General features: G+C 24.1%; 2 protein-coding genes across 6 annotated transcripts in view; one reads left to right on the plus strand and one right to left on the minus strand.

Annotated features, from left to right (window-relative positions):
- The window catches only part of LOC122503404 (14 kDa phosphohistidine phosphatase-like), a 323,366-nt gene that overhangs the window by 159,920 nt on the left and 146,316 nt on the right, over positions 1–17,130 (plus strand). The gene's annotated exons all lie outside the window — the stretch shown is intronic.
- Positions 1–17,130, minus strand: part of LOC122503402 (arrestin, lateral eye-like) — a 253,422-nt gene that overhangs the window by 145,858 nt on the left and 90,434 nt on the right. For all 4 annotated transcript variants that reach the window (XM_043613922.1, XM_043613925.1, XM_043613924.1 and 1 more), the window contains exons 3-4: positions 12,440–12,496; positions 23–158 (exon numbers count right to left, since the gene is read on the minus strand). In XM_043613922.1, coding sequence (XP_043469857.1) covers positions 23–158; positions 12,440–12,496 — 193 coding nt within the window. The remainder of the gene's footprint in view (positions 1–22; positions 159–12,439; positions 12,497–17,130) is intronic.

Raw genomic sequence — 17,130 nt, forward strand, 5'->3', positions numbered from 1 at the left:
AAAGAATTAAAAATTTTTTTACTTGTTTGCCTTTCAAGGAGTCACGGTCAAAGACAAGAACTCCTCGCAGCGTGTCTATTATTCCTCCACTGATGAAAAGATCTCGACTTTCCAAGCAAAGTATCAATTTGTTGTTATGAGACTGCTTCTTATATGCCCTGAAACAGAATTAAATTTAAAACTTGATATTTTATCGAAATACAATATTTTTTATAGGAAAATAATTTCTTTTATACTCTAAGTAGTAATTATTTGATATTAAGGGAGATAAAATTGTAATTAAAATCCAATTAATTATTATTATTTGTCTTAGAGTTTATTTCAGTTAACTGTATGTAATATAAAATTTTAATTAAAAATGATTGTGTGGTTTTTGATATTTGTAAAAGTAAACTTTTATTTTTAACGACTCTCGCGTGGGCTTTACTACAGAGATTTATATATAATAATGTTGAAATGTCATAGACAATGAAAAAAAAAATTTTTTTATTTCTGTGAACGAGGAGAGATTCACGATTTCATTTGTGTAAATTCCAATCAGAGAGATCAGTGATGTGTAGACAGTTTTGCGAGAGTTGAAAAACATGAGAGCCTCTCAGTTGTAATCGTTGAGAGTTATTATCAAAGCTTGGATCATGATAATTGAATGCTGTCCTGTTCTACTACTGAATGAAATAAAATTTTGATATTTAATGTCACTTATCATTGTTTTAATATTTTTAATGCTTGAAATCTTTCCAATTATCTTGTAAATGTCAAAATTTTGTCATTTTATTTCATTTTAATTTCCGTTTATTATTTTCATCGATTTTACATTTCAATTTTTTTTGTTAGATAACATTAAATTTAAAAAAAAGTTTAGTTTTTTATCATAATTATTGTATATATTGTAATGAATGTAACAGACAAAAGCGAGTAATATAAAGTTTCAAAAACTTAACTATTAATAATAGTTGTAACGACAGAAACAGTATTATGGAATAAGAAAACGAAAAGACGTTATAATAATAAGAAACGTATTTACAAAGTATGAATTCGGTGACGTAGAACGATTGACTGACAGGTAAAATCGATTTGACGTAAGTGACGAAAGTATGAATAAATTGTGGGAAAAGAACCCATTCTCTCTTGCAGCTTCGAATATTCAAACGTATAAAAAAGCAATCTGAAAAGGAACTGACTTCGAGGGATTTACCAACTTTTATATTCTTCTTGTATAGATCCGCAGTCGAACTAAAAGTTTTTTCACTGCAACGCTGTTGTAGCGTGTAGGATGCATATGGAATGGGATAGAAAATGATACAAATATATATATTCGACTTTTTTTTAACCCTTTTGATTCGCATGCTACACACTGCAGTGACGTGTTTTGTGCAAGCGCTCTTGAGAATAAAATTGTTTGGAAAGAAGTGAAACTCCTTAGCTCAGAAAACCTCAGAGGGTTCGGTGAACCACACAAGTTGCCGAATGGCGGTGAGACTGCTCTTTGTATGCCCGCATAGTGGAACTAGCCTTTCACTATTGGTTGCCAGATAAGAACGACGTTCAAAGAAAGAAACGAAAACTTCTGCTCAAAATCAACTACAAAGTCAAATTCATGTTTTAAATTCAGAAATAATACTTTATGCACTATGCAATAATTTTAATAACAATAACAAATTGTAACAAATAATAACAATTATAAACAATTAACAAATACCCCGTCCCAATTTTAATTGTTACTAATTAAAATTAAATCGGGAAAACATTAGGGACATAAGTGTAGGTTAGACGTAACAATAACATAGAGAATAATGCGAAAGCAGAGAGGGTTGACAAAAAATTTATTCATAAGAAGAATATGGAAGTACCCACTGAAGTCAGTGCAAATTATCGAGGACTACCTAAAATCTGTTTGTAAAGATAATATTTATAATTTTTAGAAAGGATGATTTTAGTGAAAGAGTATATAATAGATTATTTGTAGCCAACTGAATAGTTTCTTTTCTTTCGTGCAACGTCTTGGGAGTTGTGACTTTCGCCAAATCTGATTTAAAATAAAGTCGTGCATGATTAATAGAGAACGATTGTCACATGCTCAGTGATAAGTTCCTAGTCTCTACTGTGCAGTCCCATGGGGAAAAGAAGAATCGTACCAATTTTCCTAAGGAGACGAACAGAAGAGAAAAGACGTTGAGGAAGCAAACCAAGTATATCGTGGCTAATCAGATTATTTGACATGGAGGATTTGATTTGGAGGATTGATAAATTTCTTGACATTTAATATTTAACATTTGTTTGTAGATTTCTAAAAAATTGTGGCACGATTTGACGAGTGTTATTTATTATATTAAAAAATTCTTGTTAATTAATTTGTAGAGTTTGGCTTTTGGTTAATAAAGAGTTGTTTCAATTGAGATTGTGTTGTGCTTTATAAGTTTTTTGAGAATTATATGAATGACTGGATGTGGGTACCACAGAGTAGCGTAAATTTGGCAGCACCTCAAAGGTCGAGTTCAAACAAGTTTGTTGGTACAGTGTTGGTTAGAACTCTGTTTTGCATCGCAACGTCGTTCTTGGCAGAATTCTCCAATGGGATGTGTGGAGATTGGGGTATTTAGCAGTTACCAGAAATAGAGAAATTCAATAACCGATTTCGATGCACATGATTTAATTCAATAACTCACTATGTTAAAGTTTACCACTAAAATTTATTTATCTTTACGTTACAAACTATAGAAAATTTTTAAAAAGTGCAAAGGACTTTTCGTCTTAATTTTTTCAGTAGAATATGACCCTTGAATATGTACACCCTCGACTGGGACATAATAAATAAAAATAATCTACATAAAAAGTTTGTTCTTTTGCAACAAAGCTGTAGTCAGTCGTCCTTTAGATATACTATAGAATTGTAAAAGGATAGTAGAAAGAATGAATAAGGGATATCAACAATTTTATGAGCTACTAGTATCGTTAATGTTATTATCTGAATCAATATTAATGTCAATTAACAAAGGTGGGTGAGTTATCAATCGGCAGAATACAATCATTTTAGAGGCCCACAGAGAAAGTATCGCAGTCACCAAAAACCAAATCTAAAAGTGATTCATGACAATTGTAAATATTATTTAATTGAGATAAGCATAAAAAATTGATTGTATGAATAAACTCTGCAACAATTCGGACTCGATTATTTAGTAGTTCATTTGGTAATAATTTATTGATTGATTAAAACTTTAGCAGAAGAGGAGGGTGTTCTTGAAAATGACGTCACGATGGGGGCTCGAATCTGTGATTTAATGAGGGTTAGTTGGAAAAAAGTTCAAAAAAGCGTGACGTTTATGAACGTCCCCTAAAATAAAATGTTTCGCAATAAAATTATGATTCTGTTATTGATTTTTACAAAGATTCGTAAAACTACTTAGTTATAAAAATAAATTGCAGACAGTTAAAAGAAGATTCGTGAAAAAAACTGCTTACTCGTCAATTTTTTGATAGACATGTTTATACTAGAGGGAGGACATTGTTTATTAAGATAATTTTAGGAACGTGTCTCATGGTCATTATTTAATATCCGAGAGAACACTTTTAATTCAAGGTCATCTTTTGTCCATTAAAGACATATATACACATACACACACACAGACCAAACCCTTTTTGGGTTTATAGATTCAATTTATATAAATGGGTGCGTCTGAAGTATTTAACACGCAATCTGTTATTTTAACATTCTCTTTTAATTCTATCTCTTTTATTGTTTACCATTAAATTTTGCTTATGAACACAAAGTAATTAAATTTTCCTGTTTCATCATGTAATTTTAAATAATTTTGACCCAACTCTGTCCCTTTTAATATATTATAAACCACATTTTATCCATAAATAATAAACTTATAATAATATAACAAAAAAGCTGTTTCTGTTTATTATAAAATTTATGCTTCCACCCCGACAAAAAGACAATTCATCAATATTCACCTCATAATGGTAATTAATTACTTATTTATTAAACGTCTGCTCTCATAATTATTGAAATATATACTGAATTTAATGCTGAAATTGATTATGAATATTAATGAAGGATGTGCTAATTGTTATGTATTTTTAGTGATGCTTTAAGTTAAGCAATAATAATAGTAAAAATGACATTTTTAATATTGGTTAATAGTTACACAAATTTTGAACTAAAAATCAAAGTTTGACAGATGAATTTATTGAATTTTAATAAAGTCAAAAAATTAAGAGAAACATAATAGGTTTACTTTTTTATTGTAATTCAAGCAACTTCTAGATTATGTTTTCTTTTTTTATTCTTACAATACACTGATGACAATATAATACACACTTGATAATTTATATCAACAACTCTGAAATGAGACTAACTGAAATATAGTTAAATTTCTTAGTGACACTGCTATGACACGATCAAGCAAAAGATGAACAAACAATTTGCAGTTTTATAATGTTGTAAAGAAAAACAATGAATGAAAATAATTTTCGCAAGATATATTAATTTTACATGGAATAAAATTTCATGCAGAAGAAAAAATAAAATTCTTTGAGTAATGTGTGAAATTGAGAATGATATCAAATCAGAATTAATTTTGTCATAGGAAGCCGATCCTCTAGAGTTTATAAATTCAAATCAAGTTGAGGAGAGGGAATCGACTTCAGAACTTGATTCACTGTTCCAATGTGAAGGGAAGAGACGTAGAATAGGGGAAAATTTCAAGGAATATTGAACATTGAATGTAAGTGGAAAAATCAGTTTGTTCAAACATTGTCGTCAAACAATGTTCTTAGTCATATGAATGACCATAATGACAATTTGAAATTGCAGATGAAAACCAAATTTATATATGCGGATGGCAAAATTTTTCTTAAAAAAGTACCCGTAAAAAACAGAAATGTCTGTTACGTTTTCAATTTTAAAATTAATGGACATATAAAGGGTACTTTGAACTTTATTTTGTCATATTTTATTTATAAAAATAGTTTTTTTTAAAACTTCTATATTTCTATTTTTATGGTCTTTGATACGAACACCAACCATTCTATTTGATTGCTCAACATAAGATGCAGGACACTTTTTGCAATCGAGCTTGTAAACTGTATTAGTACTTTCTGGTTTTATGTTTTTGTCTTTACCTTTTATAACTAAATTGTGGTTCATATTATATATAACGTTTGATGATAGAATCACCTACATGTTGTGAACCAACATTAATAAACAAAGATGACACATCAAGACTAATGAAAATGTGGTTATCTGGAATAGATTTTAGTTTTTTTTATTGAATTGTATTCATAATTATCAATTTCTGAATAACTGAATATTCCCACGGTAATAACGTTAAAGGTGTCATTAAATGTAAATAGTTTGGGTGTGACGGTTGTAAAAAAATGTTTCCAAGTATTTATTTGATGAAGGACCACTTGAAAAGTCATACGAAAAAGAGAATCGCTTGTCCCGATTGTGGAAATTATGTTATCGACAAATCACAAACTTCTTGAGTACCGCAGAAGGCAAATGCCACTTGAAGGTAAAAGAGGTACTGCAATATTTTTAAAAACGATGAAACTGTAATCTTCCATTTATTTGTTTGTCATAAAATAAAAATATTTTGTTTTAATGACAATGTTGCTAAAAACTATTTTTCGATAGCTGTTTTCAGTAATTCAAACCATTTTAAATCAAATTCTCGTCATTTAAAAAAATTATACTTCTTAAAAGAAAAAGAAAATTATTCTTTTATTTATTGCCGGTAGCCGGTTAAATTTAATAATATTCAAAGTTAATAATTTAAAGGGAAATTTACGTCAGATGAGTAAGAGAAAAAAAATATAATAAAAAAGAAAAAAATTAGAAAATTTGCATAGTGTGTTTAAAATTGTGATAAAAGCGCGTTTAACCGAATTGTTATGAGAAAGTGAATATTCATGAATATTTTTTATTGAATTTTTTAGAGATGATTTTTTTTTATTTATTTACTTTTGCTGAGTGAGTTCCCACAGTTTTTTTTCCTATTTTGTTTGTTTGTTTTATTTTGAATACAAAAATCCAAGTTTGAGAATGTTACACTTTACTATTGGTTTTTATCGTTAAAAATAGAATTTTCACACACATTGCGTGCAATCTACACACTAGTAGTTTAATTGAATTCACAAATTGAGTTCACTTCGCGGACTACTTTGATTGAGAGGCATATTCAGGACAATTTTCAAAAGATACTAATATCAGAATTAATTTAGCTACATGTCATGTCAGTATAAAGTGTAACGCATCTCTATTTGATATACGCAATGATAAATGGATTATTGCAGGTAGAGTTATTTGCGTAATAGATGAAACTTTTTTAAATTTGATAAAGAAAATTTAGCAAAAAAGTTCTGTGTATAATAGATTATTTATTTGATAAATTATTCTTTTGATTTTTGAAGATGTTTTAAAGGTAAAAGAAGAAATACTATCTTTAACTTTTTTTATTAAATAGACGATAAAATGTTTCGGTTTGTATAAAAAAATCAGACTACATTGCTAAACCTTATGATTTACTTTCTGACCAACGTGCTTATAAAGAAATTTTAACGAAAGGAGGTTTATCTAAACTACAATCACAAACTTATAAAATTCTTAAAAATTTAAATGACAAGGGGTCGTCCATATACCACGTGGACACTTTGGGGGAGGGGGGGGGGGTTAAAAAAGTTTGAAAATGTCCACGATCCCATGTATTTTTGTGTCCACAAGGGGGGGGGGTCAAAAATCTTTGAAAAACTGTCCACGTGGTATATGGACGACCCCCAATGATTTTTTTATACATAAATATCATAATAATCAGTTAACTATGACTAATTCCTTTTTAGCAAAGTTTTAAAATTTTATGGTTTACCAAAAATCCATAAAGACAATGCACCTCTTCGTCCAATTTATTTTCTAATATCATTGAAAATAATTATGAAATTAATTAACATTACTCATGTAAAAACTTAAGGAAATTAGTAAGTTTGAAGTGAATTGAATAGTCACTACGCATCCTACGTTTCTCCATATGGCCCAGTTGGTCAATAAAGTGTCGATTATTGTCCTAGGGTAATAATAAGTACTTTATTGTTTAGGGTAATAAAAGCCTCAAAAAGGCTTTTCTCCTAATATTGGTTAAAACTTTTAAACTTACAATAAATTTGTTTGCATTATCCAAACAATTAAAAAGTTCGCTCTAAAATAATTCTTGAAATCTAATTTTTCTTTAATTCAATTTTAAAAGAGTTGCTTTTACAATTTTTCTTCGCAATAATTCAATTATTTTCATAAATAATAAAAAAATTTATAGATTTACAATTATTTTCATAAATAATAAAACTCATCGCAAAATTTCATTGTTTAAAATCATTATAAACATTAATTTGTTGATGTAAAAAAAATTTTTTGTTTGGACTTAGAAATTTTTGGTATAATCAATGATGTGGACGATCCATGAGGGCCTCTCGCGTAGGCTCTCAAGGATTTGCCCTTAGGTAAGTTCAATATTTTCAAAAAAACTAACATTAAATATTTGTTAAAAACGTGTTTTTTATTGTTTAAATTGATTGTAAACAATAATTTTTTGTTGTAAAAAATATTCGTTGTTTGGACTTAGAAAAATTGTTGAGCAGGGCATTCATAATGGCTAAGAGCAGGGGCCCTGCTGGTGCCCTCGTAAATTTCCATAACTTTGTAATAGGATTTCTGGAAAAATGTCACTTAATGTTTATTTCAGGTGCTTTGAAATGTAATTTAATGCAATCTGAACTAAAGTTTTTTAATAAAAAAAATTTTTTTTTGAAACTTAGATAAATTTTTGAGCAGGGCAACCGTAAGGGCAAAGAACGGGACCCCTGCTGGTGCCCTCGTGGATTTCTCCTCATGGATCTTCCACGAGGGCCCCCAACGGGGGCCTCGGAGCTGTGGGCCTCGAACGTGGCTTTTTCCACACGGGTTCATATTTAAAATTTTATTAAAATTCGTCAAAAGAATTCAATTATTTAAAAATTTGTTAATAAAATTCTTTATAAGAATTGAATTTTGAGAAACATTCAATTATTCAATAAATTATTTATTTTTGTATTAAAAATAATTAGGTATTTAAAAAAGAAATATTATTAAAAAATTCGTCTCAAGAATTCAATTATTTTCAAAAGTAATAAAATTCTTAGCAGAAATTCAATTATGGTCAAAAGCTTAAAAAAAAGTTATAGTCAAAATTTCAATTATTTTTATAAATATTAAAATTTTTCTCTAAAATTAAATTATTTTCAAAAATTTTAATAAAATTTTTGGCAATATTTCAATTATTTAAAAAAATTTTAATAAAATTCTTGACAAAATTTCAATTATTTTCAAAAACTTTTCTCAATTCAATGAAATTTTTTTTCAGAGATTCAATTATTTTTAATACATTTTTAATCTAATTTCTCGAAAAATGAAATTATTCTTAAAAATTTTATTGAAATTCGTCAAAAGAATTTTAATTACCTATTTAAAAATTTGTTGATAAAATTCTTTAAATGAGAGTTGAATTTTAAAAAACATTGAATTCTTCAATAAATTATTTTTTTTGTATTTAAATAATTGAATTGTCGTAGAATTTTCTAATAATAATTGATTGAAATATGAATTTCAGTTAAAACTTTGGATAATAATTGAGTTTTGAAAAGGTTTCAAATTATAATCTTTGAATGTTTGAATTTTTCATACTTTTAACTTAAAATTGTGTAGATTTAATTTTTTTGTAAAAGTTGAATTGAATTTTTTTGAAGTTATTTAAAGTTTTTATTTTCTAATATATATTTTATTGAAGAATTTCCGAATACCTGAATAATCGATGAAATTTCGTAAAATTGAATTGTAAACAAAAGGATTTGAAAATGTTGAAAGAAATTTTTCAGAAATTATTAATAATAATTAATTTAAAGAAGAATTTTAGTTAAAAATTGTGGAGAACAATAATTGAATTAAAATAATGAAAGTAATTTTGAATAAGTTACAGTAACAATATTCTTATAATAGATATAAAATTATGATTTTATCAGTCCAACATTTTTAATTATTATAAAACATGAAGATATCGAATGATATTGATATTTTCATGTTTTATAACAATTTTTTTTAAGATGTTTAATTTCAAAAAGGTTTGAATTAAAAATTTTGTAAAATATAAATGTAGTTTTAAAAACCTGGAAAAATTTCGTTTTTTAACCTGGAAAACCTGAAAAAGTCAGGGAATTTGAAATGAGCAAAAGCGTGGCAACCCTGTGACAAGTTGGAAAAATTTTAATTCTGTTAAATAAGAATCCTCTTGATAATTAGGTCGGTAACATGACAATTCAGTTAAATGGCAGATGTGTGAAATTACCATTCTCTTATAAAATAGGTCTGTTGAATGACAATTATGTTACAAGTGAGGTTGTCGAAATGACGATTCCCTTGAGTGTCAAGTCGATTGTACAGCTATTCTATTAAATGTCAAGTATTTTTTTCGTTTTTTTTTTATGAAGTGACGGATTTATTTTTTTACGATGCTCGTCACTCCGAATATGCTTCCTGCTCTTGATATTCCCACTTTCTGAATAAATATAATAATGTACCCTTCTTCTAAAATAATTTTAACCATAACCACAGATAACTTCTATTAGGTACTTTTGACATAGAGACTTAATAAGATTTTGACGTACTGAATTACAGAACGTAAGTGGCGTGATACATCCGTAACGCAAATTCAATTTCTCAAAAGCGTATTCCAGGCGTAATGGAGGTCAACGCGCCTAATGCCACTTCCTTATTCCTGACTATAATGTTTAAACAAGGGGTTATTGATCGTCAAATTGGCCTTTTTCATTTTTAGCGTCTATTTTATTATCAGAAGTATTTCGATTTACTGTTTTTCCATTTAACTATAACAATGTATGAACAAATTTTTTTGGGGAAAATAATTTGTCATTGTCTTTAGTTTTAAAGTTTGTAATGGAGTTTTCACTTCAAAATAAAATATTTATAATAATATTCTGATATTCACAATAATATAAATAAACAATTAAAATAAACAATATACCTAATAATAAATAATAATAAAAAAAAATTTTGAAAACAAGAAAATGTTAACAAACGTGAGATCTTAAAAATGGATTATTAAGACCAAGAAAAGTAAATAGAAATATTATTAAATAAAAAATTTTTAAATAACAATTTCAAGCCAAATTCTTTTACCCAATATAATCAGAGGGAAAGAGAGAAGAATTATTTTCAAGAATTTTGAACTAAAATTCTTCTTTAGATCGATATCTTTAATAATTTTCGAAAAAGTTTTTTGACAATTTTCAAATCAATTTGCTTACAATATACAATTTTACGAAATTTCGATTATTCGTAAATTCTTCAATTAAATAGGACATATAAGAAAATACTAACTTCAAATAATATAAAGAAATTTAATTAAACGTTTTCAAAAAAATAAATTTCAAAATTCAATTATTTCTAAAAATTTACGCTACATTGCTTTTAATACCTAATCAATTATTATCTAAAATTTTAACTGAAATTTATTTTTAAATTAATTTTTATTAGAAAATTCTACTAGAATTCAATTATTTAAATACAAAAATAAATAATTTATTGAATAATTGAATGTTTCTTAAAATTCAATTCCCGTAAAGAATTTTATCAACAAAATTTTAAATATTATTGAATTCTTTCTGCGAATTTTAATAAAATTTTTAAGAATAATTACACTTTTCGAGAAAGAAAAATTTTATTATTTTTTTTATTTTTTTTTTAAATAATTGAATTCTTTTGGAAAATTTTATTAAAATAGTAAATATTGAAAATCATAGAATTGAGGAAAATTTTTTTAAATAATTTAAATTTTGCCAAGAATTTTTATTATCAAAATTTTTGAAAATAATTTAAATTCAGTGATGAATTCAATTATTTCTAAAAATTCACGGTATAATGCTTTTAATATTCAATTATTATCTAAAATTTTAACCAAAATTCATTTTTAAATCAAATTTTCTTAGAAAATTCTACGAGAATTAAATTATAAAAAAACAAAATTAATAAATAAGTTATTGAATAATTGAATGTTTCTTAAAATTGAAACTTCCATAAAGAATTTTATTAATAAATTTGAAAATAATTGAAATTCTGCAATGAGTTTTATTATTTATGAAAATAATTGAATTCCAAAAAACAATTTTATTATTTACGAAAATAATATTGAATCCCTGTAAAATTTTATTATTTATGAATAAATTGAATGTTTGCGAAGAAATTTATAAAAAATTTGTAAATAATTGAATTTCTGTAAAATTTTTATTATTTTATGAAAACAATTAAAGGTTATTTTATTATTTGTTTTTAAATAATTGAATTATTTTGGAAAATTTTTTTAATATAGTAGATATTAGAAATCATTGAACTGTGGAAAATTTTTGAAAAATAATTCAAATTTTGCCAAGAATTTTGTTTATCAAAATTTTTGAAAATAATTGAATTTCGGATTTGAATCTAATTATTTCTAAATATAATTGAAATTTTGACGAGAATTTAAAAAAATTTTTAAATATAATTGAATCTCTGTGAATAATTTTATTACTTTTGAAAATAATTGAATTTGTGCATTAATTAGTAATTTCTCTAAAATTCTCCAATTCAATTTTTTATATATGTTAAAAATTAAATTCCTAAACTTTTTACAAAAATCCATTTAGAATTTAAATTAATTTTCTAATTCAAAGGTAGCAAATATAAAATTAAACTAACTTTTGTTTCGATTGTTTGACGGATTTTATTTTAACTCACTTTTATCTGAAAGAGAAATCCTATTGTCACTGGAAATACAAAAAAAAAGAAACTATTTAATTTTTTTTAGTTGCTGTTCTTGTTGTTATACATACAAGGCTATAAATTAATGCGAAAGAATTTTTTTTCCTTTTTAAAGAAAGAGTTTTGTGTTCTGGCTTGTTTACTTCTCGTCATTTACCTTTCTGTACTTGTGTTCTAACAAGATTATTTTGTAAGCACCGAGCAAAGTTTACCATGTGGCTTACCATTAAGACTAAAGGGAACTTTTTGTATTGTTCAAACAGTAAAGAGAAAATTAGTTTTTAAAAACTTTTTTTGCCAGGGAAAAAAAAAATTTTCTCTCTTTACCTTGACTACTTGTTTCAATGAAGATCAGGAATTAGTTTCATGGTGAGTTAATTAAAATGTTTTTTTCTTCCTTTTAAAACATCCTTTTAAAGGTTTTTCTTTGAAAATCAAATTAAACTCTGAAGATTCACTCTTTTCAGAATGAATTTTGCAAGAAAGCTTCTCGATTATTTCGTACTTTTTTTAGTATCATGTTTCTTTTTGCAGCGTAGTTTTTTTATCAATATTCTTATTTTATAATTCGAAAAAATATTTGAAATTATTTCTCACCTTGTTAGACATTGATTGGTGCCTGAGACACATATACCAGTTGTGCTGTCAATTTTTCTGTAACAAAAATAAAATTTTGTGTTAAGAATTTTTTTTTATTTTAAACAAATTTTTAATTTCTATATACTTAATACCCATATATTTATATTTGATATTTGCTATAAATTTAGATTTTGATTGGCAATTTTGAGAGATTGACCTTTAATAATAATTACATTTGCTATTTACATGTCAATTTCGGTTTAAATGATGTTAGTGCAGTTTGCCACACATTATTGATTTACAAACGCTTATAAGCTATCAACTATTATCTCTTGGAATTATAATACAGATTTTCTGAAAAGAAAAAACTTGACACTTTTTCATCAATTCTACAATATTATTATTTGATATCCTTTGATTTATCACTTAATTAAATCGAGTCCGTTACGTAAACATTGTATTTATCTCAGATTTCATATTGCGTTACGTGATTTGTTCATTAAATTGTTAATTATTAAATACTAAATTGAAAAATAAATTTAGTTGAACTAAAATAATAAAAAAACTAATTATTCTTTACATTTCTATGCATAACAATAATTATTATTATTTATTTCTATATTTTATTTATTTAAAAACAAATGTTTAAGTTAATGGTGTTAATAATTCAATACAAACAAAAAATTTTGGAACTATAATCACGAAGTCAATTTTAATGTATTTTCAAGTTCACTGACCGAAAAATCAGTAAACTGCACATCAAGCAGGTAAACTATTTTTGTTTCCCGCCCAATATCAAGTGATGATGCGTCATAGACAAACACACAGGAATATTAAATGACCGTCGAAATTGAGCAGTTTATTATCTCGTTTCTCTACAATCTTTCTAAAAATGACATTTTGTTATTAAAATTTTTTTTTAATTTAATTTTTTCTCTGCGATCTTCGATCAATATTTCAATATTAATTCAATTTTAAAATAATTTCGTTTACAATTTTCATAAGTAGATGAACTTCAAAAGATTTTGATTTGAAATTTTGTAAAATTTCAATTTTAAATGAATTTTCCAAAAGAATTCAATTATTCAAAAAAAAAAAAATTTAATAAAATTCTACGTAAACATTTCATTATTTTCATAAATAATAAAAATTCCAGAGGCATTCAATTATTTACAAATCATTTTCATAAATTATTATTCAATTATTTTCATAAATAATAACATTTTTTACAAGGATTCAACTATTTTCATAAATAATGGACTTCAATGCTGAATTTCAAATATTTTTAATACATTTTTAATGAAATTCCTCGAAAAATGTAATTATTCTCAAATGATTTTATTAAAATTTATCAAAGATATTCAATTATTTGAAAAACCTTCGCTACAATTTATTTATTAGTATTTAAGTATAATTTTCAATACATTTTTAATTAAATTTCTTTAAAGAATTAAATTATTTTAAAAAATTTTAATGAAATTCTTTGCGTAACAATTCAATTTTTTTCAAAATAATTTTAATAAAATTCTTCGCAGAAATCCAATTATGTTTAAAAATTTACAAAAATTCTCGTCAAAATTTCAATTATCTTCATAAATAATAAAATTTTTCTCTGAAATTCAATTATTTTCAAAAATTTTAATAAAATTCTTGGCAAAATTCAATTACTTTCAGGAATTATAATAAAATTTTTTGCAAAATTCAATTTTCAAGAATCTTAATAAAATTGTTTGCAAAATTCAATTATTTTCAGGGATTTTAATAAAATTCTTTGTAAAATTCAATTATTTTCAAAATTTTTTTAAAATATTCTTTGCAAAATTGAATTTTCAGGAATTTTAAAGAATTAAAAACTCTTTTCAAAATTCAATTTTCAAGAATCTTAATAAAATTTTTTGAAAATTTCAATTATTTTCAGGGATTGTAATAAAATTCTTTGCAAAATTTAATTATTTTCAGGGATTTTAATAAGATTTTTTGCAAATTTCAATTATTTTCAGAAATTTTAATAAAAACTCTTTTAAAAATTCAATTATTTTCATAAATAACAATATTTGTCACAAGAATGCAATTACTTTTAAAAATAATAAAATTCTTCGAAGAAATTCAATTATTTCCAAATTTTTTTTTTAATTATCGTGAAAATTTCAATTATTTTAATAAATAGCAAAATTCTTCTAAAAAATTCTATTATTTTTAAAAATTAAATATTGTTCAAGAATAATAAAATTCTTCTTAGGGATTCAATTATTTTTGTGAATCGTATGTTGTAAATAAATAAATAAATAATAAAACTCATTGCAGAATTTCAATTATTTTTAATACACTTTTCATAAAATTTCTCGAAAAATGAAATTATTCTTAAAAATTTTATTAAAATTTGTCAAGAGTATTCAATTATTTAAAAATTTATTGCGAGAAAACTCTTTATGAAAATTAAATTTTAAGAAACATTCAATTGTTTAATTAAAATATTTATTTTTGGAGTTAAATAATTAAATACTCGTAGAATTTTCTAATAAAATTGATTTCAAAATGAATTTCAAATTAAAATATTTGAAAATTTGAACTTTTTATACTTTTAATTAAGAATTCTGTAGAATTAATTTTTCTCAAAAAGTTTAATGGAATTTTCTTTTAATTACTTAAAGTTTTTAATTTCTAAAATATTTAATTGAAGAATGTCAGAATAATCGAAATTTCGTAAAATTAAATTGTAAACAAAAGAATTTAAAAATTCACAAAGAACTTTTTCAAAATGAAAAAAAATTGACTTAAAGGAGAATTTTAGTTGAAAATTCTAGAAATTATTTCTTAGAATAATCGTAATGATGAAAATAATTTTTGAAAAAGTTACAGTAACAAAGTATCAAATTGCAACAAATTAATTCCAATTAATTCGAATTTTATTATTGAACTGAAAAAAATTGAAAATATTCCGAACGAACTAGAACGAAACTATAAAGAATGTCAACAGATTTTTGAAACGTTTTAAAAATATTTTTATTTAAATAGATTATCGTTTTTTTCTAAATATTTCATGTACCTATATTTTTTTATACTTGAAGAATGTTTTGAATATAATTAAAAAAAATTTAATTGAGGTAATTTTTTAATATTTTATGTTTCTCCGTTTATTTAAAATTAAAATTTAATTACTTTAATACAATATTTTTAATTAAAAGTATTCTCAGATTTTTTAATGATGTTCTTTGAATTTCAAGAAAATTATAGTAATTTAATATGAAAATATTTTTAATAATATTATTACGAAATTAATTAATAATTGTTAGAAAATTTTTAATTATAATAAATTTTCGGTTTTCATATGGTAACTTTCTAAAAATTAATTAAATTAAAATTATAATTATATTAAATTAAAATTATAATAATATTAAATTATAATTATAATTAAAAAGTTTTCTTTAATAACAGTATTTTAACAAACTGATAAATAATAATAATAACAAAAAAAATAATAAAAATAAAAATATTTTATATTCTATTTTTTGATCCGGTATGTAATGAATAAGTAAATATTTAGTGTAATTTTAATAATTTAATTAAAAAAATGATTGAAATATCCTTTTTTAATAATCTAATTTTACCAGATTTTATTAGGATTTTTCGAAACTTGTTAGAGAAAACTATTTTTATTTATTTTTTTTTTGTTTGAGAGGGAGAGTGGAAGATCCATTGATATTCGTGGAGTAGCATTTTTAGTAATATTTTCTGTACAAGTCAACACCGTTTATTACTAGTTTTATTAGTCATAAAAATTCTATCTTCGTGGAATGAAAATTGAAAATCGATGAAAATACTAAAAATAGATACTACATGCATTTTTGCACCGAAATTAAATTCAAATTAAATCGCTCTTGATTTTTAAGTAATGGAAAAAAATATTATATATATTTATTTTTTAGAATCTCGTCTCGAAACATCTTGCCTCAGAGTTGTTAATATTCTGGATAAATTTTAGAAGCAAGCGAACTATGAAATTTTAACCTAAATTTCTATATTTCTTTTTTGCTTCTTAACATTGATTTTTATGTATGTTTCCGATTTGTTGGCATTTCTTATGTTATGTTTATTTTTTGATTTTACATTTTTGATTTTTGATTTTTGATTCATATTTTAAGATTATGATTGTTATGATGAAAATTTTGACCTGAAAGATAAGATTTATATTTTATAGTTGTTCTTGACCTGCATTTTGAGTTTGAGTTTTCTAACAATATTTATTGCATTACAGAGTCGTCAATAATTTACTGTTTATTATTTCTTATTCTGGGTTGTCACGATTATTTAATTTTATTTTTCCCTGACATTTCCCTGATTTCCAGACAAAATTCTCACTTTTTCCCTGACCCTAAAAAATATTACGATTCACTCTAAAAATTATTAGAAACTCAAAAAAATGTTCTATTACATTTATTTACAAATTTCATTAATTGTAAAATTATTCAAAAACATGAATAATTTCTTTTTTAAATAAATATTTAAACATTAAATAATGTTTAAATATTTATTTAATATATATAATATAAGAATAAGAATATTCTAGAACATTATTCTAGAAGAATTCAATTATTTAAATTAAAAAATAAATAATTTATTGAATAATTGAATGTTTGTTAAAATTGAATTCTCATAAAGAATTTTATCAACAAATTTTTAAATAATTCAATTATTTTGACAAATTTTAA

Source organism: Leptopilina heterotoma, unplaced genomic scaffold, assembly GCF_015476425.1.
Source record: "Leptopilina heterotoma isolate Lh14 unplaced genomic scaffold, ASM1547642v1 Lhet_26, whole genome shotgun sequence".
NCBI classification, from domain to species: domain Eukaryota; kingdom Metazoa; phylum Arthropoda; class Insecta; order Hymenoptera; family Figitidae; genus Leptopilina; species Leptopilina heterotoma.